We start from the raw sequence: 25,274 nt of genomic DNA, 5'->3' as shown, positions 1-25,274 counted from the left end.
CCATTTGGCTCTGATGGGAAGATTCACAGTCCCCGTGCCCTGGGAAATGCAATGAATAACCATGGCTCCTTGCTCTGAATATCTGTGCTTTTTTTTCCCCAGAAATGACTTCATGCCTTAGCAATTAGCAGCTCAGCTCGTTTAGGAAGTTAAAATAAATTATAATGGAATTTTATTTATTTATTTATTTAGGAGCTAAGTAAAATACTGGTTGACTCATTAATTCCAGTTAGCTCCCCTTAACACATGAGATGCCTACTCTTACACTGCCTGCATAAAACTGTGGACACAACAGGTACTACGGTCATTGACAGAACTCAGCTGGTCCTTCCAGCATGGGAAATGCAGCTCTCCCAGGAGAGCTGTAAGAGATGATCTTTAAGATATGAATCATGAGTTGATTTGGTGGTTAGGGCTAACTGTTACTAGAAGGACATGAATATACAGACTTTCCTGTTATACTACTGCATAAAATTATATGTATATGGGATATACAGTATACATGTGTAATGTATGGGGCAGAATGAAAGTGCCAGGCCTTTGACAGAGAGAATGAGGGAGCAGAGATCCATGTGTTACTATCCTCAGACATCAACCCCTAGGGTCTAGAGTAAAGACAACAAAGTCTGAACTCTGTATCAGACACGCCATAAGATGCTCTCTGCAGGACCCAACCTCTCTCCATTGGTTTGACTAGAGGCTCAGATTTGACAGCTGAACTTCAATGGCACAAATATCCCTCACAGTATCTTCCCTAGGGCAGTATTCCACCTCCCACCACTTTTTGTTATGTGCGTGCGCACACACACACACTGGCCACATACACACATGTGTACATACACATTGGTTTCGAGCGGAGCTCTTTATCTCCTCTGTAGGAATCAGAGGAAGGTCACACAAATGCAGTCTGAAGAAGCTTTCAAGCCCATACATGGCAGGAGAAAAGAGGCCTCACATTCGGCTGTTAGATTACATCTTTTAAGTGACCTTTTTCAACTACAGCTCCAACTGATAAATATCTAGATGTTTCACATCTCTGTCACCAGCAGAGAAGCCATTTCTTGTAAAGGAAGTCCAGCAGCCCCTGCAACCCACTGGGGTGTAGCTCCAGCCAGGCAGCTGTTTTCTTGCGTAAGGTAGGTGGCTGCCTGCAGTTTCATGCAGGAGTGATGCTAGGTCCCATGTCCAACACAGCAAGTGCCAAGTTTTCAAGGCCTGATTGACAGGCACAGCTTGCCAGCATCCAGTCAGATGACAGCAATTTAACAGTGACAAGTTGCACTAAGGATTCAGACTCACAAAATCTTGCACTTGCAAGGAAGCAGCTTAATTTGGCCACCAGAAAAAAGTGGACAGTCTATGGGGGAAAAAAGTGCTTCAAAGGGTGCATCAAGAGCATTGTGTTTCTCTGATGTCGATCTCTTCTGACAGCCCACCCAACAGGACCAGGTAGAGTCGAGTCATAGCGAGGTTCCCACATGGCTTCCTAGGATTTAAACTTGAAGTAGGCTTCAACTGTAGTGAAGGAAAAAGGTGGTGCATTAGGGCAAACCCTAAACTGGCGTGGCAGGAGAGGAAGGAAACAGCATCCAGACACTTACTTGCATACTCCTGTGGTGTCATGGCCTGGTTGATGATCCTAGTGAAGGCTGCGATCCAGTCCAGCTGGTCAGTCTCCGTCTCGCAGGTGAAGAGGTATTCCCGGTCGGGGGTGACAATGGTGAGGCCATAGTGCCAAGAGAAGTTGCCCTGTGTCCCCGAAGGCAATCCCTTCTGGACACTATAGCCATTCTCTCTGCTGCCCACAAATACTTCACCCTTAGCAAATGCATCCTGCACATCAGGAGGGAAAGAAAGGGATTTACAGAATCCCAGAAGAACCAGGGAATAATAGCAGCGCACCTAAGGACAGGAAGAGTGTGGGTGAAGACCAGGGATGTAGCAGCAAAAAGATTTGAAAGTGGTTGGGGGATTCAGAAGAGCAGGGAGACTATGTTCAAAGGCAGCGGTGGTAAGGGATCATAGATCTTGAGCACTCTGAAGAGAGGAACTGCCGCTCCTGTCTCTCCATGTCACCCCCCACATCACTCTCCTCCCATCACCACCTTCATACCACTGCCCTCCCTGTTCCCATTGTCTGCAGGCAGGGAAACAAACACAGAAAGCATGGGATGAAGTAAGTGGGATGGAAAGGGGAAGACCCAGAGTCCATTCAGAGCAGCTGGGGAACCCGCAAGCTTCCCTTACTGCAGAGCAAAGGCTCTGCTTGCACTTTGACCATGCCCTCAGCGCCGTTGCCTGCAGCTGCCAGATCTCCCCCTCACCAAAGGGTCCTTGAAGTACATGAGCCTGCGGTGATCCAGCGTGAACCATCGCTTCTTAAAAGCCTCTCTCTGCTGTGAAGGGAAGAGGTGATATACGTAAGGGGACAGTGCCCTCTGCCGCCAGCAGTGCAAATGGATACCCAAAATTCATCCCAACCTCTTGAACGAGGCCGCCCTTAACAGCAACCTCCTCCTCACCCTTTCTGAGCTGAGATTGGGGATCATTATCGGGTTTTTCAGTCCCAACTGCTGTCCCCAACTCTTGGATTTCTGTGAAGGACCCCAGAGTTGAGACAGGAGAAATCTAGACGCTAAATACCTGTAAGGTCACGCACACACAGACACATGCAGAGAGATCTGTTGTTCTGGGAGAAAGCAGGGACTCTGGCTTCATCTACTTTCACATGTGTCCTTCCCCTTCCTTTTATTCTCCCCTCCCTTGGTGCACACACACTGTTCCCATGGGTGTCTAAAGAGTCAGGGGGGAATGGGGAAACAGCAGGAGAAAAACATTGAAGTAGGGAAGGTCAGTGGCTCTCTGGCAGGTCCCTGTTATTTTTTTTCTCCCACAGCAGCTCACCTTGGGACCAGTCTTCTCCATGTATCCCTCCTTCAGGAAGTTTCTTGTCAGCCGATTTTTAATCTGACAAAAAGGCAAAAGTAACATTCACTTAGCCACATTTCTTTGCTATTCGCTTTCACCTCCCACCCTTCCCTTCTATTCCCCCAAATTCAGCCACCTTTTAAATTCACGTATGCAGAACTGCCTAGCCAGGAGTCACTTCTGTCTCCAAAGTGCCCAGAAACAGCAGAGAGCAGTTGTTCTCTGGCCACAGAGAACCTTTTCAGGTTCACAGCCCCTTTTACACACACTTTCTCATCCCTCTATCTAAACACTGCAATTTCCACTTCTGTAACTGGGGTTCTAATAGTAGCTAATGGGCTCTTTTATCACATAACCGAACGCCAGTAGGAGACTCAGCACTGCGCTCTAGCGCTGCCTTACCTCATTATCGCTGGCAATGGGAAACGCTACCTTCAGATAATGGAACTGCACAGAGCGAATGGCATTGAACCAGTCCACTACCTCCTGAGAAGGGAAAAGGACAGGACAGAAAGCTTAGCCAGAGCAACAGTGAGCCATTTCAATTCACCCAGCTGCACACAGCCCTATGTTAACTACAGAGCCAGCTCTCCCTCCCCAGCACCTACAGCATCTCCGTCACAAACACAGCCAGCACAGCTGCCCCGCTCCCCGCATGCACAGGCAGCACATCTGCACATCTTCTACAGCAGCTCCTCCCACACAAACTGACTCAGCCACTGCTCCTGCCCTGCTCCCAGCCACAAAACTCTCTTGCAGACACACAAACACAGACCCAGAACCCCCACCCTATTACCTACAGTAACTCACACACGCACACCCCATCCTACCCATGCTTCAGACTATTTAATACCAGCAGCTTCTCAAATCACCTCAATTGCTTTGCAGTGTTTGATGCTAAAACAAGGTACCTTTCCACTGTCATGGTAGACAAATATATTCCGGGTCTTGTTGTCTTTGAGATAGGTGATCTGCAGGCCATTGGGGTTCCCAATCTTCATTGGCTGGAACGTAGCATTGATGACATCTATTTTAACACTGATTTTGGGTTCTTTGGCCTGAAAACAGAATGGCATTGGTCATGCATGAGCAATCCTAGGGAAAGAGACCAGAGCTGACTTAGTGGGGTAAGGCAGGGTCAGAGGATTGGCTCTTCCCCAACAAAACTGTTGTAGCACATGCTCCCTTCACTGTGTGGTGTGCTAAAGCCCAAACAGTGGCCCAGCCCCTCCAATTTAGATTTGAGCTGTGCCTACTGTGGAACTGCCAGTGAGACACTAAGAGTACACCTGACTTTACAGCTGAGCCAGTCTAAAGGCTAACTGACCCCAAAAGGAAAGACCCCACTCCCCCTCCTCCCCACCCCGAGCCATTCCCTCCTTTGCAACAGTATACTAGCACTTGCCCTATTCATTTCAGGGAGATGACCTAGCAGGAGAGTAGCTCTCCTCAAAACAAACAAAACAACAGTTTTTTGCCAACTTAGCTCACAGTGGGGTGAGGCTGTTTCCAGGGACGGTGCAGGATTACCACAGCCAGGCAAACGGATAGGGGTGAAGTGAAAGATCAGCCCTTTTATCAGTATTGAGAGAAGGGTGTAGGGAAGCACAAAGGGAGGACGTGGGGAAGAAGTCACCCTGATAGTAGGAAAGGGACCCCTCTCTTCAGTGACACGTTTCTGCTATCATCCCTGTCCTGGGATGAGCAAAGCAACCTCAGAAACATGACTAGGAAACAGAAACGTCTCTGTGACCCCACTGCCCTGGGTGGAGTATGCACTGAGGTGGGAGTTGAGCACCATACTCACATCCTGCTTGGTGAAATACTTCAGACATCCCTCTCTCTCAGACAAGAGGAACTTGCGGGGTAGGAACTGCCCATTGTCCCGGCCTCGCTTCCAGAGGATGCCTTCCTTCACCCCTAGAAGCAGCAAGGCCACTTTTAAGAGCATTCCCCCACAGGCATGGTAGGCATCAGACAGCTGCATGCAGCCTGGCGTCCTAGCCACACCTCTGGGATAAAGGACTTGATGTACTATTGCTGAGAACAAACACCTGAGAAGGAGAGGTCTCACCTCTGACTTGCAACTGAAGATGGTGGTGTTCCTGGGTTTGCAGCCCAGGTAAATGGTCACCAAAATACATTCCCAGATGCTTTCCACCTCCTCTGACAGCGTGAGAGCTGTCTCTCCAGTGAACACCAGAGTCCTGGCCCACGCAGACCCTGGCATGGGACCAGAACTCTGCCCACTTGACCCTGCAGGCCCTTGGGCTCCAGCCCCTTGTGTCACAGCACTGGCAGTGACATTTCAAAGACAACTGCTGTGGCTGGAGGGGGTGGCATGCAGCAGGACAGAAATTCCTTACTGCAGAGGTCTGGCTCTACCAAGACAGCAAATGCATTCAAAAATGCCAGCTGGTAATACCAAGCTTGGAAGCAATCCACGGCAGTGCTAACCTATGCTCCCCGCAATTTAAACTCCCCCAAAACAATGCCCTGTAAGTACCAGATGGGTTCTCGGGAGAACGTGTGGGATTTGCAACACTGACACTATGAGCTTTCTCCTCATGGTGCTGAAAAGCTTCCAGCGAAGGCTACAGGCAGGATATTTTGATGCTGTGCTCTGCTCTTACCATCAGAATATGGTAGCTGTTTTCCTGGCTCGGTGAACTCTTTGCGTTCGTATTTGGCCCGTATCCACTGTTCTCTCAGCACTCTGGGGAGAGAGATGACAGGTAGATCAGAAACGAGCTAGAGGAACCCAGAACTGCCCTTCCCCCTTTTCTTCTGTATGCAGCAACTTACTGGCAGTCATTGTAGGTTGGCTGGTAATAGTAAATAGGGATGTGAGCTTCATATGTGGCTTTAGCCACAGCATTCCCGTGCTTGGCCAGAAACTGCAGAGTTAGACAGAGAGTTAGTGCCTTCGCTTTGATGCAGACTCATGTTGGGCTCTTTGTTTCCTGACCTGCTACAGGGCTAGATGCACATTGAGCTCTAATGGAGCATTCTCTTTCCTATCCATTGCAACATCCCAGCAAAATCTGGCTACAGAAAGGTGGGTCTCAAAGGTCTTGTCTACTCAGAAATTATATTGATTGCACCTGAATCAACAGAATGCCATAAACGTCACTTCCATGGGGCTGGGTACACACACATTCAGTGGATTTGCTGCCATGTCCTACATCTCTGCAGAGACCAAGTTCAATGAGAGCTCTGCAATGTCATCTGGGAGGACATTCCAAACTTCTTCGCTCCTCTCCAAAGGGCAGTGAGATACAGATTATTTTCTTTGGATCTCCAGAAAATATTTTCAGTCCCCTGAAGATTAATGGGTTGAGGGGGGTGTAACAGGGTGAAGTCAAGTTCCCATGCCATTTTTCTCAAGAGATCACATTATATCTGGAATCTTTTCTCAGAGCATGGAATTGCCCAAGATTCTCCCCTTGGACTGCTGAAACATTGAGGCAGGACAGTGCTAGCGAGTGGGAAATGCGTAACCTGGAGTGGCAAACACCCTGAGCCTTGGCAAGATACGTTGCAAGAGCTCTGTGTTAGCCATAAAGTAACAGGACATGGGGACAAACATCAGGCGAGTGCATCATCCCTCTCCCAGTGGGTTATGGGGAATTATCCTCGCTTAAGTATCCAGAGCATGAGTAGCAAAGGGACTACATATTAGATTAAATCTCCAACTCTGTGAGGTCAAGGGGCTGATTTTCCCAGGACATGTTAGTGCATGGCCTAGACTCAACCCACCTGACATACTAGTGGGGATAAAGATCTCACCTGCACCTGAGCATCATCCCACTGGTCCATCTTCAGGGATTTGACTTTGCTGATGCTAGGGATGTTGCGGTGAATTCCTGAGCAGCTGAGGCATATAAAGACACCCAATGTAGAGGATGCCCAGTCGGGATCTGAGGGTATAAAAAAAAGGGTATGACTAGAGGTGTTAAATTCCCCTGGAAGATATGCCTCAACTGAGAATGTTGTCTGGAGAAACAGAGAGCTCGGTGACCACAGTTTCATCTGAGCTGATTAATTAACATCCAAGGTACAGGAAAAAGCATAGCTATTAGTCCCTCATTCCCCCTACTTCACCCACTTCATCTGAATCTCTATTGACCTGAACCTTGAAAAATCCGAAGTGCTCCGCAAACTCCCTTTGTGTAAAGGGTTACCCAAGATGAAACTGAAAACACCTCTGGGAAAAGACTCCAGGAGCTGTTCAGTGCAACACAGCAAATCCCCAACACGATTTATCTTGGGAAGTGGAAAGCAGCCTTGAATCCAAAATTCTCCAGGGGCAATTTAAGAAGGTAAAATGGTACTAATTAGCCCAGTCTTAATTTGGGTTGGATGGTACATTCCACGTGCCCCTTTTGGGAGGAGTACAATGGGTGTTTTTAGCAGCGCTTGTAGGACCTCAAACTGGATTCCCTTTTGAGAGGACAAGCCCTTCAGTGAAAGAAATCTCCAAGGCACCTGTGGCAGGTTGTCAGTTCACAGCTGAGTCACAGAGGAGACAATGCCCTCCTGAATCATGCCTTCTTGCTGGAGCAGTTAGGATTTCACCAGAAGCTTTCCTGTCAGGTCCTGACTGGGAATGACCTTGATTTGTATTTGAGATCTGACACGACTACAACCCACAGTGCTGCAGCTACACCCTCCCTGCTCGTCTGGTGCTACCATGTCCCTGTCCTTCTCCCCACCGTCCTTTTCCCCACCAGCACTGCAGCAGCACCTCCTTCCTCCTCCCTTGCCAACTCACCTCCAGGGAGAGGAAGCGAACATCCAGACAGAGCAATGCCTCTCCTCCCTCTGCCCCAGGCTCCTGTGCAGTCAGATAGCCAGCACCAAACTGCTGCTACAGACCAGCCTCAGCTCCCTGCTTCTGACCCTTCCTCCAGCAGCCTTCGGGGACTCACCTGGTTTCCCGCAGTCTGCGCACAAAGAGTTTTCTGCTCTTCTCCACACTTCCTTCAGGGTCTTCACGCTCCTCTCATTGCCTCCAGCCATCATGTCCAAATGCTATCTCTCTGGGCAGGGCAGGGCCAGGAGAGCAGCTGCCTGCACCTTCTGCACCTGTGGGCAAACCCGCCGGGTTGCCCAAGGGAAGAAGGGGCCACCAAGAGAGCCAGAAGCTCTTGCTGACAGAAGAAAAAAAGGGGAAAGCAGGAGAGGCCGTGAGGTTAATGGAAGGACTGTGGAGGCCTGATGGGCACACTGAGCCAGCTGAGCACAGGCAGGGACGAAGAGGCTGGAGGCTGAAGTGCACCCAGGCTGTGAGTGAGGAGGAGGAGACCTGCCCCATGGGCGTGGAGGGAAGTGCAGCAATTAACCACAGAACTGGTTTTTCCGCATTTCTGCTGGTGAAAGGACAGGCCAGGAAAAGAGCACAAGCAGCAAGTAAGCTGATAAAGGCGAGGCAGCCTTGGACAAGCGGCCGCCGGGCTCTGTCAGGACTCATCATGCTCTGTGGGCTGGGGAGGTCGGCTTTGGCTGCTCCTGCAGGAGCTTCCACCAAAGTCCGCTGGCCACCACACAAGCATTACACCCATTTTTAGGGTGAGGACTGGAGGGCAAGAAAGGTTTAAGAGTTCAGCCAAAGTCACTCAAGCCAGCAGCCCGGAACACAGCAGTCCTGATGCCCCCACCTACTCATGTCCATTCCTCTCTCCACTATCAACTACAGCAACCACGGCTGCTCAGTCAGATCCTGCTGCATCTTGGAGACTTGGTGTCAGAACTGAGACCCATCCCCGCACTTGCCTCCCCCAGCTAAAAGCAGCAGAGGTGCCACTGACACCAAGCAATGACAATAGCTTGAAATAAACTCTCAGACCTTTATTGAAGAAGTGCAGATGTTAAATATTTGGAGGAATGACTTTATTAAAGAGATACAGATGTAAAATACTCAATTGGGTGCTACACTGTCTGCACAAGACAGTGCCATAAGAGCCTGCTGTGGCTTAACCCAGCAGGCAGCTGAAACATCCCCCACAGCCAGTGGGATGGGGGAGAGAATTGAAAAGAAAAAAGGTAAAACTTGTGGGTTGAGATAAAGACAATTTAGTAGGACAGAAGAGAATAACAATAATAATGACGATGATAAAAGAATATACAAAACAAGTGATGCACAGCACAACTGCTCACCACCAAGAGCCAATGCTCAGCTAGTTCCCAAGCCATGCCATCTCCTGGCCAACCCTCCAGTTATATACAGAGCATGATGTCATATGATTTGGCCAGTCTGGGTCAGCTGTCCTGGCTGTGCCCCCTCCCAGCTTCTTGGGCATCCCCTGCCTACTCGTTGGCAGGCCAGTATGAGAAGCTGAAAAGTCCTTGACTGCTTGGAAACAACCAAAATCATCAGTGTGCTATCAACATTATCCTCATCCTAAATCCAAATCACAGCACCATACCAGCTGCTAGGAAGAAAATTTAACTCTATCCCAGCCGAAACCAGGACAATATCCACCCCTTATTCTATACCATCTACGTCATTCCCAGGTCCCACGCTTCCCAATACGTGGCAATTAATCACCATCACTGGTGGTGGCTCCAGGTCCCATTTAAAATCATTCTTCTTCCGGGTCACTTGATAGAGAGGGCTTACAATCAGACTATAATTTGCAATATGCATTCTCCAAAAGCCCACAATGGCTAAGAAAGCTTGTGTTTCCTTTTTGCTTGTCTGCGGAGACATAGCTGTTATTTTGTCAATGACATCCACTGGGACCTGACGATGCCCATCTTGCCATTTTATTTCTAAAAACTGGATCTGTGCAGGTCCCTTCATTTTGTTTTATGGCAAAACCGGCCGTCAGAAGGATTTGGGTTATTTTCTTCCCTTTCTCAAAAATTACATCTGCTGTGTTGCCCCACATGATGATACCACCGATGTATTGCAGGTGTTCTGCAGCTTCACCCTGTGCATCCAGTGCAGTCTGGATCACGGCAAACGGTGGGCCTGTGTTTCCTCCCTGGGACAGTCGATTCCAGGTGTACTGGACGCCCCTTCAAGTGAAACGACACCGGTGGGACAAGAGGACCCGATGCCGGCCCCGCTCCGCAGCCAAGGCAGCGGCCCTGGCGTGCCCTCCCTCCCACTCACCCCACAGCCCACCGCCGGCGGTGCTCAGGGTCCCCTCACACCCTCTACCCAACAGCGGCTCAGACGATAAGACCCTCGGGGCCCTTCACCCCGGCGACACAAAATGGCGGGCGGGGCAGGGGGCCGTCCCTCACGGCCGGGCGGCGGCGGAAGGGGCGGGCAGCGGCGGCAGTAACGTGTTACCGGCATGGGTCGTAAGAAAAAGAAGGGTCCGGGAGGCCGTGAGGGGCGGTTGGTGGTGACTTTTGATGAGGAGAGGCGGAGGTGAGGCCGGTCTGGGCCCCGGAGTGTGGGTGGGGCGGGCGGGCATCTCCCGGTGGTGGGGGGTCGCTAAAAGCCGGGGGGGTCTCTGTGTTGCCGGCGGCAGGGAGTACCTGACCGGCTTCCACAAGCGGAAGGTAGAGCGGAGGAAGGCGGCGCTGGAGGAGATCAAGCGGAAGCTGAAGGAGGAGCAGAGGAAGATGAAGGAGGAGGTACCGCACGTCCGCCGGCCGCGTCGAGAAGGGGGTCCCCCTTCCCGCCATGACGGGCTGGGAGCGGGGCAGGCCGCGGGTCCGAGCAGCGGGGCAGGAGGGGTCTTCGGGCTTCCCCTGCCTCGCTTGCAGGGGAACGGGGCGGGCGGCTGGAGCGGCAGGGGCGCCGCAGTGACCTGTTTCCATCCCTCAGCGGCACCAGGAGTACCTGAAGATGCTGAGCGAAAGGGAGGAGGCGCTCGGTACGTGCAGTGGGGCGGCAGTATGAGGGGCGGGAGGTGGGCACCCGTGGTCCGACACACTTGGCAGGGAGATCGGAGCTGGAGCAAGGATGCTCGCACACCACCCTACGGGGCTGGTTCCTCGTGTGTGCCCCTGGGAAGCTAGGCAACCATCTGAGCGGTGATCCCCTCAGCCCTTTGTCCCTGGTGGGAAGGGGGTCAGGCAGGTTGTACAGAGAGGAATATGCAGGAGAACACCTCCAAGGTGCTAACCTGAGCCCCCCTGCTGGGAAAAGGAGCTTGCCCTTCATGCGTCTAGTGCCAGTGTTCAAGCCCCTCTGACCCCCATGCAATGGCTGGGTCTCCCACCCCCAGTGTGGCAGTGCAGGAGTGAGCAACCATATCTTGTAGAAAGTTGGGCGCTTTGCGTTGTGTTATTTCTTGTTTCCCCAGATGAGGCTGATGAACTGGAGCACTTGGTGACATCACGAACAGAGTCTGTGAACATCGACCACCCAAACCACATTGTAACAGTGACCACCATCAGTGACCTGGACCTCTCAGGGGCACGTCAGCTGGGACTGACCACCCCTATGGTAAAGCCTCTTGCTGCTTCTCTGATTGTATCAGCTGTAAGCATTCTTAGGACTGGCTAGGTAGGGCTGGTAGTCCATGAATATGTTCAAAGACATGCAGCTGTCTGGGGGCAGGGATGAAAAGGGAAAGTCATTATTGTCGCATTTCTCCACAACTTATGTTGGGCCTCTAAAGAGGAAGAAATGTTCTATGCGAACAGCTCACTCCAAACCTCCCTGGAATCCTTTGCTAGTCCCATCTGACCTTGTGTAAGTGAAAGGTGCCCCAGGGATGGATGGGGAGAATGTAGTATTTTAAAAGTAGATAAAACACAAGCAGCAAGATTTCAGGTCTTCGGTGCATGGACTGTCCTCAACCTCTTTCCTGTGTCCTGTCCAGGAAATACTACATGGTGAGGGATTTCTCTCTCGTTGATCCTGTGCTTGGACCACAAATAAGGAAACCAGTTCTGGTTGTGATTGCTTTTATTCTCAAAACATATTGTAACTAAGGTCTCATATTCGTTTCATAGAGCCTTTCAGGTACTGGTTGACTTGATCTTTTTGATCTTCATGACTCATAGCTGGATTTGAGCTCTTTGGGGAAGTGTCTGTGTTAACCTTTTACATTTGTAAGGTCATCTTCTAATTGGAAAAGCCACTTGAGGTTTTGATAGTAATTTAAGAAAAAGGCTGAAACCTTCAATTCATAGTTCAGACTTCAGTTGCATGGCCATTAAGATCATGCTCAAGAAACCTTGAGATTTGGACAGCAAGGGGTGTGGATAATTAAAAACTTCATCCATGACTAGATGGTTCACAAAACAGGATGAAACCAAGAAGGCAGCAGAAACACTGGAATCACAAGACCGCCTGTTTTAAAGTGTCTATAGAGATTTTTTTTCTCTTTTGCTTCCTTTTTAAGGGAAAAAGTGATGGATCGGAACAAGAAAAAGGGGAAGAGGTGGTGAACAAGCCTGTAAGAACAATGCCCAAGAAGTCCAGAAACCCCTTCCTATCTGAGAAGTATGTATGAATTCATTCAACTCTTTGCTGCTAGGCTCCGCAAGCTGAGCGGGAGGATCTTGCGTTCCCAGATGAGCGGTGTGGTGGCAGGGAAGGGATGATGTGCTGCCTGGGCACCCGTGGACGGGAGCCAGCAGAGGGCACTGGCAGAACACAAGCCTGTCCTGGATGCTCTGTTCCCATCGCATTAATCCTTGGTGATAGTAGGAGGAGAATGCAGCGCAGGGCGGGCTTTGTCCTGAACTGTTTACCTTAGTCCTTCTTCAGATACTGTAGGGAAGGGTGTATTGCAGGGTGCACAGTTTGTCTCTAGGATTGAAGGTCAAAACACCCTAAAGTTTTGGCATTCTCCACATTTTTCAGTATCCAGGATTTACAGCTGCTTTGGGGATTCAGAGAATTACTTAACTCTGCAGTGGCTGGGCAGCCCACTGCTCAGAAAATTCATTTTGGTCGTTATTGCACATGTAGACTTGGAGGTTTCCTGCCCTTTCAGGATGATGCCCAGCACAGGAGTTCCCCTGGAGCTTGCTGTGGCTGGTGTCCGCTCTTGCTGGGACATACAGGGCTCTCCTGCTATTGCTGTGGTGTTGCCTTGCTCCTGCAGACTTTGGTCCCAAAACTTTTCTCTCTTCCTGCCTTGCACAGGATCTCCTCTCTTACTGCCACACTGCACATGCACAGCCGGAAAAAGACGAAAGGAAAGAGACCCCAACGTGGGCAAGGCCCACGCAAGAAAATCCAGAAATCCAGCACGGGGCGAACCACTAAGACTCAGCGACGAAGGCTGACGGGCAAATTGGGCCGTGATCAAGATTAACAGAGCAACTGCTGCTCAGACCAGTGGCTGGGACAGCACTCCACATCTGGCCTGCTGCTCTTTGCAACCCCCTCATTGTGGGCAAGGGCCTTGTTTACTTGGCTCTCTGACCAGCAATGAGCTCAGCTCAGCCTTTCTCTTGCCTCCTGAGCACTGGCCAGGGTGACTAGACACTCTACCCACTTATTTCTGCAGCAATCTCCAGCTAAGTGTCTGAGTGCCACAGAGTTTCTAAAAACTTCTGCTGGATGTCAGATTCTGTATTTGGTGTAACCCTTCTGCCCTATCGGCCTCCAGCTGATACTTGGCTTTATCAAAGGAGAGGAGGCTGAGCGCAACGGGCACATCGTCAGGGCAATTTATGTGACTAGGAAGAGCTCTGCTTCCACTCGTGCATCAGTGCCCTGGCATTTCTGCTGTGCGGTAAATCCTTTTTCCATGGAGACATGGTGTCATCTTGCCTTGTGTGTTTCTTCTCCAGTGCTGCACCTGAATGGAGGGCTACTTTTTGTTTGGCGCCTGTGCCAGGTGAAATTTGATTACTTTGTGAATAAATCTTTATGAAGTAATTTTGCTAAGAGAGAAATATTTGTGACTTATTTGAAGCATAACAGCAACTGTGCTAACTCCGGTACTAGCTGGAAGGAGGGGAGATGATTCCTGTTGCTTAAAGGATCTTGAAATTCACTGGTGCTCAGAAAAGGCAATAGCTAGGAGCTATTTCTATGGTAATACAGAACCAGCCAGAGCAGGAATGGCTCATTCCATTGTCTGCTGAATGTGCCGATGTTAATTGTGATAGCTCCGAGGAGTATGAAATGCCCTAATGCCCTTGCTCTGTGTGTGTGGCCCTCTGGGGGATGGGAGCAGCAGGGGCTGCCCTTTACCTCGGGGCTGCTGCAGTCATCAGCAGTTAATTGCCTTTCTTCTTGGGTCCTCAGTGTATGTTTTTTTACCAGGATGCCTTCAGCAGAGGAGGGAGGTGGGGGGAAACCAAAGGTTTGCATGGTTGAGGAATACTGGTAGCAAAGCCGGGAGTGAATCCTCTGAGGAGGAGAGTGAGCCTAGGCAGCGTGCTTGCCTCTGTCCTGGAGTACTGGTAAGCAGTAGTGGCTGTTCTGCCTCTGGCAGCCATGTCCCCTCCCTTGCCGCCTGTGTACTGCCAAGGGAATGACAAAGGGAGAAAAGGCCTGTGTGGCCGAATCCCACACCAGAAAATTGGCAACACGGCAGTGGGCGAGTACGTAGATTCCTCATGCCAGAAATGGGAGGGGAAAGAGGAAACCAGTGCCTGAGGCTTTGTGGAGGAACATCAGAGTAATGGTTATGGCCAGCAGCTGCTAAAGCTGAGGGCACCGGCCTGATGTATTTCATCATTTCTTGGACCGTGCGCAGGCAAACACAGAAATTCTTCAGAGTGTTGGGGGGGGTGTCTGATCTCAACGCTGAGAGCACCTACACAACTTCTGCTGGAGCGTGTTCCTCTGGAGGGAGCTGTGACACATATGCTTGTGGTGAGGAATGGGGTCTTCTTGCACCTCCCTTTCTCCTCTAAAGAAGGTAAATGGCAGGGAACTGGATTCTGTTATCCCATGTGCCACCGGCACCTTGTGTGCTTAGACTCTGAGTCCTGTCCTAGGCTGAGGCTCAGCACTCTCAGGCACTAATTCTGAATAACCCTGGTCACATCATGAGAGTGCAGCATGTGTGGTTTCTTCATCTCCAAAATAGCTGTGGTGATCTCTTGCTCTGCCTTAAAGGCTGCTCCAGAAAGCTCACAGGGTTTATATGTGTGACCTTGCTCGTCTTCCTGTCTCACCTCGGGGTGTTGGGTGTTTCAGAGCTGCAGAAACACAACTTGGGGCCAAAAGTCTCATGCATCCAAAGCATGCAAGTAGTGCCATGTGTGGAGCACAAAGTGTTTCTAGTTCTGGTTTGGGAGTTATGTGCTCTAGAACTGTTCTGCGGTGGTTGGGTTTGAGAGGGATGTAGGAGGGAAGGAGAGGGAAGTTCTGTTGGGAGTGGTGTACCACACCAAGAGGACTGTGGCTCAAAGCTGGAGCACAGTGTGTGACACCATCGATCTGGGTTGCACAGCAGCTTTCCCTTCTCCCCAGGAAGTAGTGCCTTGCAGAGTGACCACAGGCAGAAGGTGACTTGCGCTTGCCCCCATCCCAGGAGTTTGCTCTGGAGCTGGAATGGCTGCTGTTAAGGAAATGTACAGTTCATGTGTTTGTGAAATCTGTTGAAGTGTGGAGTCTGAACTGTGGGCTGGGTTGCCTTCTGCAGGTAGTTGGGACAGCAGTGGATTACCTCTTTATAATCCTGCTGGGATGTTAGGAGTGACCTCAATAGCACTTCAGTGTTTGTTACTTTGCTGCCAGGTGATTTAGAAGAATCTCTCTTTTAGTTTGTTTCCCTGGCCTTAATAACTTCCGAGCTGTTCTCAAGCATCAGCTAAAATCTCCAATGGCCTCTTCCATGCTCTGAAAACTTCCAGTTCCTTCTGGAAGTTGCATTTTCACATTAAAAAAAAAAAAAAGCACATATGGAAAAACTGAGAACTGAACTGTTAAATCCTATGCGGCATTAACCATCAGGATTGTTCGCTGTGCTATTGATTTCTCCATTTGATCGATTAAAGCTTTATTTTGTAATGTAAATTACTGACTCAGCCCTAGCCTGCTGTCTTTGTTACGCACAGGGTGCATGGTCAGGCTACCCCAGGATATATTGGATCAAGGATATGAGCTCCCACATGCAAGTTAGTGCATCAAGTGTTTGCCAGACACATCACAGTTCATACCAGACTGTGGCTTAAAATTCTTGTTTGCTGTTTCCCCATGCTATCAAGATGGATTTGAGCATTTTTATTGTTTTGGGTTTTTTTTTCCCCCCAGCTGCTCACAAATTCCAGCTGTTCAGGAGGAAGCCGCTTCCGAATATAAGGTACTCGCAAAAATCAACGTGCTAGCATAGCTACTGCTCCATAAAGGAAAAGCACGGACCAGCAGCTTCCTGCACGTGCTCCCCCCTTCTATGGCTTGTGCACACACTTTTCACGCTTGGCTCTGCAGCTAGGCTACCTTGGGCACCTGCGCGTTACTTATGCTTGTGCCAGAGGGCTCTCACAGAGAAATGCAAGGCTTTGACGTGGGCTGCCACGCTGGGGTTTCCACGCATGATGGCTTTCGCTGGCTAGACTGCGATTCCGCACACATGCACACACAAAAATATAATTGGGATTACAGAGGATCAAAACCAGACCGGGAGCCAAAACGGTCAGACAGTTGAGGAAAAGTAGGAGTGCAGTGCAAAGGGAGGCATGGCTGCAATGTGTGCATGAGCTGTGATAGTGCCCTGTATTTATTGCTCTTATGTAGCATACCAAGCTCAAGGCTCTACCCAGTACAGTCCCACTGCTGCTTAGAAAGGAACTGGGGAAAAAAGTTCCTGGGAGAGTGACAAGGGCTTTTGGGGGCTAAAGGAGCTGAATAACTGGGGTTTGGGAAAGGCAGGGTTGGAGAGTGAATTGCAGACTACCTTCAATTGGCAAACAAAAAATGAAATTAAGTTGTTTTTTGGTTTTGTTTTGTTTTTTAAATGCTCACCAGGACCATGAAGAGAAGGAAGTTGAATTGTAGCAGGGGCAATGGAGGACAGATGTTAAGCACATTTTACTAGGAGTAGGGAGGCTCAGGCAGGGCTTGCGCTGTGGGCAGGGATGACCTCCCGTTGGAGCTGTGCTGGGGACACGGTGACGTTTGTCTGTCTCGGCGCTTGCAGATGAGTCCACTGCTTTGGCACGTGTTTAGGGTTCAGGTTAACTGCCTCCGGGGGAGCATTGGGGCAGACCCTCAGCAGGCGCTGGGGTGGTCCCAGGGGAGATGCAGCCGAGGGGAAGGACAGCGAAGAGGCCGAGGTATGAGGTCGCAAGGCGGGGGGATGAGCCGCGGACCGGTGCCCCCCTCCCCAGCCCCGGGGCCAGCCCGGGTCGATCGCCCGCCCGCTGCCACCGACACGTGGGTGCCCGCACCCGTGGGCGCCGTAGCCCCGCGCCTCCGCCAGCCACTCAGAGGGCGATATTCAAATCATTGCTCGGTGGCAGCCAATGAGAAGGGAAGGGGCGGGGCCTCGCTCCCCGCGGTTCCCACGGCGAGCTTCATTGAGGGGGGAGCTCGGCGGGCGGCGAGGTGCTGGGAGCCATAGGGAAGCTGAGGTACTGGGGGTACTGGGAGGCACTGGGAGCACTGGGCATGGCTGGCTGCGTGCGTGCATGCATGCATACATGCCAGAGGCCCTGGGGATCACAGCATTATCCTGGCAGCAGGCCCCAAGGGATGTGGGAGGCAGTGATTTGCCCATCAGGCAGTGGGGTGCCATGAGCTCCAGCCATGGGTGGCAATCTGTGGGCAGAGGTGGGCAGCGATGTTGGGGTGTTTCATGCTGCATCCCTGGCAGGTTAGTGCTTAGGCTCTTGTCTGGTTCTTTGTGTGAAGGAGTCAAGAAAACATGTCCCAGTGTGAGGATGGAGGCTCCAAGGCTGGCGCTAGTGCAACTTGCTGCATTGCAAATGAGTGCACTGACAAACAAAAATTATAGCTTGGTTTTGGCATTGACAGTTGGCTCTGGTTGTTTTGGGGAGCAGCCACAGCCTTGATCAGCTGCTCTGACTCAAGCGCCCATGTTTAGGGGAGCAGTGGCACGTTCACACCAGGGATGCTGGACTCATCCCACATTGATTTCCTGCCTTCTGTTGGTGCTTCCTCGAGATGAGCCCTCCCAGCACGGATCACATCCTCAAATCCAAGGACTCACTCTCAAACCCTGCAGGACAGAGGAGGTGATGGTGGGCAGGATGCTTGTGAAAAGCCAGGACAGAAGTGTGGAGGCCAGCTGTTGCGCTAGCAATGCTTTTTGATCTTCACAGTTTTGCAATTGACTGTCCTACAGGTCTCGGAAATTTTAGTGGGATCAACAAGTTTAGGAAGAGTCTCAGTGGGTTTCCAAATTTCCTAAGCTGCTTATAGCTATCCTTTTATAAGCAACATAGTGAAGAAGAAAGGTTTCATTTTTGTGCCTTTTAAGAGAATTTGGAGGAAGAAAATTTCCATCAAACAAAATAGCAGGATGTGAGCATCATTCCCTCTGTTCTCAGGGATTCCCAAATTGGGAGGTGTCAGCAGTCATTTGAGGGTACAGTGCAGTGCCCCCTTCTGAAAGAGGTTCCTGCCAGAGCATACCCTTTTATTATCTATAATTATATGGATCATACTGATGGCCTTGCACCTGGATGCCCTGTGATTCCAGTATTGCCAGCTGAGAGCAGCAAAACAGCCTGGGAATAACATCCCTGCTTCCACAGGAGCCTGAGGCTGAGGAACCAAAAGCTCTGGTCTTCTGCTGCTGCTGCTTCCTCCTTTTCCTCCTGGCCGCCCCCTGCCAGCAGCCCATCAGCCAAAGATCTTCGTCCCTGCTATGAACAATGTCTGCTTCGGTAGATGACGTGCCGTGCATGAACTTTGAAGCCAACATATTTGCAAAGAGCCTGTGCCAGCACTGTTTCCGAGCCGCAGGGGCTCACCAGCATGCTATCCAGGTGAGCTCCTCCATCCCACCTGAGGCTATGAAAACTTCATTAAGGGGCCCTTTGTTCCACGTTGGGACTCCATGTGCTTTTGTAGAGATGGAAATCCCTAACACAAAGGCTCAGCCGGGCTTTCTAGATGTCTTTGGGGGAAGGCTGCATGGGGAGTGAGTCTTCCCAGGCATGGGAATCCATCATTTAGCTGTGCCCAGACCCAAGCTGGGAGCCGCCTTAGCTGGGAAGGTCTGGACACCGGGTACAAGGGGCTCAGTAGATCCTGGAAGGGAAAACAGGGGTGTTGCAGATGCACAGCTACAAGGAGGGAAGAGGGGACTGGCAGAGCAGTGACCCACCCTGGATTAATCTCTGCTTGATGCCTCCTGGCATCGACAGCCTGCCTCACCTAAAATATGGTCCTGGTGGATGTCCCTGTGGCCCCTGCCTGTTGGCTTAGGGCTGGGGCTGAGACTTGTCCCTGGGCAGCTGCAGTGAGCTGTTTCTGGAGGGGAAGGCAGGAAGGGGGATAAATCTCATGAGATTTTGGGCTCTGGATACCTCGATCCAACATGGTCCTTCAGCACAGGGCTGGGCGCACAAGCCACTCCAACCGGGCGACAGCCGGTTTCATGTTCACAGAGAGTTTCGTGTTGTTCTCCTTCCTCCAGGAGCAACTGGCCTGGGATGATGAAATAGTAATGAGCCTCCCTCTCTCTTTCTCGCCCTCTCTCTCTTTCCCCCTGGCCCCAGGCCCTCTAAGGTTACCTCAGCCCTTCGCCCGTGATCTGCTCAGAGCTGTCGCCTCTGAGTGAATCCCGGCATGGGCGAGACACTGGAGGGAAAGCAGCGCAGACAGCCAGCTCCCCAGAGCCTCCCCCACTGCTGCTTATAAGCCCTGCAGGTAACAGGGCTGGGGAGGATGCTGAGATGCCTGCAAGCCCTGACAGAGAGAGGCAGGGGCTGGGGCTACAGTCTTCTCTGCAAAAATCTCCCTCCCTCTTGGCTCCATTGCCTCTCTCCAAGCTATACGGGTGGTGAGGGAGAGTGGCTGCCAGCAGCATCAACGTCAGCGGAAGGGGGCAGTTACCCTGAGCCTTCATCCACACGTACTGTCTCTGGGATGCCTGCAGCATTCAGCATTAAGTAGGACTGTGCTGGGCTTCTCTGGCCTCCTGAAGTAGGAGAAAAATCTCAACGGTGGGTTGGGAGGGGCATCAAGAGCCCCAGAGGCCAGGCTGCACTCAGAGGAGGTAGAAGAAGCAGGCATTTCCGAAGGGCAGCCTTCCTCCTCATCCTCGACACGTCGGCAGCACCATTGCATCCCCTTCTTCCTCGCAGGAGCATGCTGTGGAGGTGGCAGGGCACGATGGCAGCAGTGACACAGACCCAGGTGGGCCCTGGGATGCCCTCCGCATTTTAGCTCCCCAGTGCGAGGTATACGTGTGCGTGGGCCCAGTGGAGGGGACGGAGCGGTGAGTACCAGCCGGGAGCCGTGCTGCTCCAACGAGCAACCTTGGTGGGAAGAATGGAGGAGGGGGAGTTGGAAGCCAAGCAGGGGGAAATCAGATGCCTTTTCCCTGATGCTCTGCATGCTGGTGCCTGGGAAAAAGAGCTGAGCAACCCCCACGCCATGCCCTCTAACTGGGTTCCTCCTGACTGTCCCAGGAGAGGTCAGGGGGCCATCAAAAGAGTCTCCTTCCTCCTCACTGCTTCTAGAGCAAGGCTGGTGATCCCAGGATGGGCTGTGCCAGCCTGAGCCCATCCAGTGGAGAGGGAGCTGGTGTGGCTTGGGCTACCAGTGCTGCAACCCGCCCCTGAGCTCTGGGGGCTGTGCTGACCACCAGCTGTCCTCTTTCCCTGCCCCACAGCTGGCACGAGAGCAGGGGATATCCCCCGCTCAGCCCCGGAGCTGAGGGTGAGCACAGAGAAACCGGCACCGACCCCAGCACCTGTGCCGAAGCTAACTCCGCACCTGCCAGGGTGAGATGGGGATGTCTCATGGTTTGGGTTATTTTGGTCTCCCCAGCCCCCTTGGCCCTTCAATGCCACTTCTGCTGGGCACATTCAGAAGATGCTGAGATGCAAGGGGGGATCAGCTGAAATCCTTAGTCTGCACAAAGAAGGCTCTCCCCCTGAAGAGCACATGAGATTTGCTCTTGGATTCCCCCGTGCAGACTTTCCTATGTTGTTTCTTGCCATGACCATTGATGCTGGGCTGGGGTCATCTTATCCTCACCCATCTCGTCTCCTGGTTCCTTTTTACCAGCAGCTTCTCATATATGCTCTTAACTCCTAGTGCACAAAAGCTACCGGTCCCCATTGCAGACATCTGCCCTATCTTGTCTCCCAGGATGGGGAAATGACCCGGTTGTGGGACAACACTTTGGGATCAGGCAAATGGGACATGATCAGCTACACGGGCCACAAAGAGGAGGTGCGGCCGCAAGCCCTGCAGGCAGATAGACCCAGATGGGCTCAGCCTATTCCCTCTGGATCCTGGGTGAGAACCAAGGCCCAGGGTTTTGGGCAAGAAATCTGCCCACTGAAAGCAGGTACACTTGGTTTGCTCCCATGTGAGATCCTAGTTCTGGTTTGCTTTCCACCTGGGGGTGTCTGAAGTTCACGGCAGATCTCTATTTAGATTTAGCATCTCTTCACCCAGTTCTGGTCCCAGGAGGCATTCAACACCTCTGTGGGCACCATGCGAAAAGATAAGGCCCCGAGTCCATGAGATGGCATCTCTGTGTGTGCTGACCATGAACCACGGGTCTCCTGGGTGTTCTCTGCCTGCATGGTTTGGCGTGCCCTCGGCTTGCAGTGCTGTGTCCCAGCACTCCCACCCCACCAGGAGGGAGTCTGGGTTTTATGTCTGCCCTCCTGGACCGTTTCTAGCTCTCCTCCGAAGACCTGCTTTGCTGTGGACGTGGTGGCATCCCGCGTTGCTCGTGCCTCCCCCAGTAACGGCCTTCTCCCCGTCCCAGAGCGCCGTCCCGCCAGCCAGAAGCCTGAGGAGAGCTGGCCGAAGCACCGCATAGAGAGCGGCTATTTCTCCCTGGAGCGCCGGAAAACCGACCCTCCCTGGGCGTCCACCCCACCGTGCGCTGCCACCGGCTCCTCACCGGCCCGCAGCGACCCATTGGGTGGCGGTGGGCACCTCACCAGGTCCCAGATTCGGGAGCCCCGTGGGCACCCCAGCAGCAGAGGTGTGGAGGGGCGTCACGGGCTGGAGAGGCAGGAGTACACAGTGCTGGCAGACCTGCCCAAGCCCAGGCGCCTTGGCCAGCAGGATGCTGTCGACCACTGCAGCTCCCGCATGCTCAGCCCCGGCCGGGTGGAGGTGGAGAGGATATTTGGCTGCGAACGCAGGTGAGAAGCAACAGGTCTCCACAGTGGTCAGAGATCCTATGCTGTCGGGGGGGCACCACTGAATCACTGTGCCTCAGAGAAAGAGCAGGGCTAGATGGCAAAACTCAGCTTTCAGCTGTGCTTAAATTTCCCTTAAAGCAAGGGTTGGGTTTAGGCTCAGTGCCTCCCGGCCTGGGGAGCTCCCCCATTGTGGCATGCAGACAGCTGAGGCCATTGGAAAGGTGGAGTGAAGCTGTGCTGCTGGAAGCAGATGGAGCAGTTGTTCACCTTCCTCATCCTCACAGCCACCTCCTGGAAGGTTCAGGATGGGCTGAGGAGCAGTGCAAGCTATTGAAAGGGGGAAGGAAAGAGGTGGTCCCCACTCCCAGAATCAATGGCTCCCCAGGCATTCAGGGTCCACTGTAGAAGCCACTCAGGAAGTGACAGGGGATGCTAAGAAGTACCCAGTGCTGGCTGGGTTTTGGCTGGAGAAGCAAGAGTGGCTCCAGCGTCAGTAATACAGGGCAGGAGGGGACATAAACAGGGACCAGGGAAGTATCCTGGGCAGGTGGGTGGGATGTGAATGACAAGATGGAGAGAAGCTTAAGGAATAGTGTGAAGAAGTTATGGGTGAGGCAGCAGGACATGAAAACTGGGGTGGTTGACGTGATGGGGACAGGGAGAGGCTACAGCACACAGTGTCTGGGGCAGGTGGAGGTCTGTGGGGACAGGCTTAGGTGGAGCAGGGCCCATAGGGGTTCTACCTCCGAGCTAGGCCTGGCAGCAGCCAGACAAACTCTGTGTACCCACAGGAAATCGGAGACCCTAGAAGCCTTCCAGGCCCTGGAGGAAGGTCGCGTGGACCGGCTTGATGGCAAGACCCCGGTGCCACCCAGCAAAGGCTGCCTAGTTCGGAGGCAGTCCAGCCCCAGCCTGCCCAGGGAGGTGAGGCTTGGCTGTGCAGCAGGACCCCATCCCGAATCCCCAAGTTGGGTTACTTTTCCCTGCCACATTTTCCTCTATTTCTGCCACATGCTTCTCTCTTCCTTCCCCTTGCTCCCCCTTCCCTCTATTCCCAGCCCTTCCCTTGCCATGGACTGGGACTCTTGGCACCCTTTGGGTGCAACAGGCTTCTCTTCAGTATGGGCTGCCTCCGTGCACGGGGATGCAATTGCTGTCTGGGGAGTTATTTAACCAAACCATCTCCCAGCTCTAACCCTGTCTTGTTCCCTCTCACCGGCATTTTTTTTTTTTTGAGGACTCTCTGCTCTCTCTCCCCCACCTCCCCAGGGTCAGCGGCTCTCCTGGCACCTCAGGCAGCACAGCAGAGACCCCAAGGAGCCCCTGCGCTCCCCCAGCCCAGCTCGACATCCCGAGAAGGCCAGCAGGAACCGGGGGGAACCCCCGCGCCCTGCCAGCCCTGGCTGGCTGCTGGAGAAAGGCAGCCGGAGCCCACGCTCTGCAAGCCCGGCCCGCCGGTTGGAGAGGAGGGCAGGGGAAACAGCAAGCCCTCCCTGGTGCTCAGAGAGAAGCTGGAGGAGCCGAGGGGAGCCTGGCCGCCCCCCAAACTTGGAGAGGGGCCGAGCCACCTGGCAGGCTGGGCATATGGGGCAAGCCCCAGAGAGGAAGAGCCGAGGGGACTCCCTGCACCGGGTGGGCCTTGGGAAGGGCTCGGATAACAGCGGGCTGAGCCGGGCAGGGCCACTGCTGCGGTCCCTCAGTCCCGGGAGACGTACAGAGAGCACATGGAGAAGCCAAAAGGAAATCTCCCCTCCTGGCTCGGTGCGGGGGGCAGAGAGGCAACGGGTGAAGCTGGGGGAGCCGTTGCACCTTGGGGGGCCCAGGAAGCCATCTGAATGTGGCTGGCGGAGCCTCCGGGAAAAGCTGCCTCCCTCCCACCCTGGGAAGGGCACCAGCACTGACCGGAAAGGCCGAGGCAAGCCCCTGCACCCCGCGAGCCCAACACGACCACTGGAGCAAGACTGGAGGGGTCGGGGGGATGCCCACCAAACACAGGCGTGGGAGAAAGACTGTAAGCGCCAAGAGAAGCCCGTGTGCCATGCAGACTTGATGCACCAGCTGGAAAGGGAATGGAAAAGCCCGGCTAGATGTCTGGATGTAGGACTACGGCCAGATGACAGCTGGAAAAGTCCTGAGAGTCCAGCACAGCGGCTGGAGGATGACTGGAAGGGTCCCGAGCACACCCGAGACACAAACAACCCAGAGAAGCCATTGGAAAATGACTGGGGGAACAAGAGGCTTCTCATTTACCATGTGAGTAGGGCAGGAGCCAGAGGTGATGGGGACCCTGCCAGGCATAAAACTGGGAAGCTCAGAGTGGGTGGGTCCCCTGGGTTGCAATTCTGCGCACCCCGGCTCCCCCGGATCCTCTGCTTCTCCAGGGAAGCCACGCTGCCTGCCGGGCACTGGGAGGAGGGAGAATGCTTCTCCCTCTGGCCAGTGCTGGGAGGCAGATGCTCGGATCTGGGAAACCAAGGTAAAGACTAAACCCCCATAGCTTCAGCTCCTGCTTTCTCCCCCTGCAGCCCCAGCTGAGTGGAGGCTCCTTCCCACTGCAAAGCAGCACCGGCTCCTCAGGAAACCCGCAGCCACGTTTGAATGCCAGTGAGAAGCGCAACAAGGTAGGGGCCAGGCCCCGGGAATAGGGAGGATGGGCAGCTGCCCTTCCCTGGAGGCCACCGTGGGCAGCACCTGGACCTCCAGCACTTGATCTGAGCAGGCTCAGCACGGTGCTGCCATCCCATGACCTCCTGAGCACCGTGCTCACTCACTAACATCCCCCTTTCCTTCGTCCTTCACGCATTTCTCAGGCGGGGAAACTGAGGCATGGAGCCTTTTTTTTTAAAGCCAGAGAGTGGTGAGCAGTAGACCTAGGACTAAAATCACAGTGTAGCTGCTTTCCTTCCCTTTATTATTGCCCGGTGCTATAATGGCACCGAGGATTTTACAGGGATGAAGCAGGCTTTAGTGGCATGAAAGAAGATACGGTCAATTGCGTTGGCGTTCTTGGGATACCAAAAATGGCGCGAGGGCGGCTTTGGAGAGCTGCAAAAAGTGTCCCAGGAGCCCATGTAGCTGGCAGCTGCACCCGAGTCCCTGCCTCCGTCCCCCTCGGTGTGCGTCAGTCGTCTTGGCCAGGTTGTCCCCTGCTAGGGCCTGGC

The 25,274-nt window shown here is 52.8% G+C and overlaps 3 protein-coding genes across 4 annotated transcripts; 2 read left to right on the top strand and 1 right to left on the bottom strand.

The window, feature by feature from the left end:
* Positions 1–959: 959 nt before the first annotated feature.
* LOC104637541 (arf-GAP with dual PH domain-containing protein 1) lies at positions 960–10,237 on the bottom strand. 2 transcript variants are annotated; one of them, XM_075752901.1, is made up of 12 exons: positions 10,049–10,237; positions 7,860–8,081; positions 6,718–6,848; positions 5,734–5,825; positions 5,562–5,644; positions 4,736–4,848; positions 3,840–3,986; positions 3,331–3,414; positions 2,905–2,967; positions 2,325–2,396; positions 1,602–1,833; positions 960–1,515 (listed from the first exon to the last, which is right to left on the bottom strand). In XM_075752901.1, the coding sequence occupies exons 2-12, from the start codon at positions 7,951–7,953 to the stop codon at positions 1,487–1,489; spliced, it is 1,140 nt and encodes a 379-aa protein (XP_075609016.1). In that variant the 5' UTR covers positions 7,954–8,081; positions 10,049–10,237; the 3' UTR covers positions 960–1,486. The 2 variants fall into 2 exon arrangements, with proteins under 2 accessions (XP_075609016.1, XP_075609025.1); XM_075752910.1 differs by lacking the exon at positions 10,049–10,237 and having other exon boundaries at positions 3,361–3,414; positions 7,860–10,001.
* NOL12 (nucleolar protein 12) lies at positions 10,205–13,732 on the top strand. Its single transcript, XM_075752924.1, has 6 exons — positions 10,205–10,312; positions 10,416–10,521; positions 10,715–10,763; positions 11,196–11,338; positions 12,243–12,343; positions 12,992–13,732. The coding sequence occupies exons 1-6, from the start codon at positions 10,236–10,238 to the stop codon at positions 13,161–13,163; spliced, it is 648 nt and encodes a 215-aa protein (XP_075609039.1). The 5' UTR covers positions 10,205–10,235; the 3' UTR covers positions 13,164–13,732.
* A 6,353-nt stretch (positions 13,733–20,085) lies between these two features.
* Positions 20,086–24,995, top strand: LOC142601803 (uncharacterized). The gene is made up of 6 exons (XM_075752850.1): positions 20,086–20,219; positions 20,616–20,727; positions 21,098–22,113; positions 22,905–23,037; positions 23,383–24,366; positions 24,639–24,995. Exons 3-6 carry the CDS (start codon positions 21,539–21,541, stop codon positions 24,756–24,758), a joined length of 1,812 nt encoding a protein of 603 aa, XP_075608965.1. The 5' UTR covers positions 20,086–20,219; positions 20,616–20,727; positions 21,098–21,538; the 3' UTR covers positions 24,759–24,995.
* The last annotated feature ends 279 nt before the right edge of the window (positions 24,996–25,274 follow it).

Source organism: Balearica regulorum, chromosome 1 (genome assembly GCF_011004875.1).
Source record: "Balearica regulorum gibbericeps isolate bBalReg1 chromosome 1, bBalReg1.pri, whole genome shotgun sequence".
Lineage (NCBI taxonomy): Eukaryota > Metazoa > Chordata > Aves > Gruiformes > Gruidae > Balearica > Balearica regulorum.
Note: the sequence above shows the minus strand (reverse complement) of the source record. Positions and strands in the feature narration are given on the sequence as shown.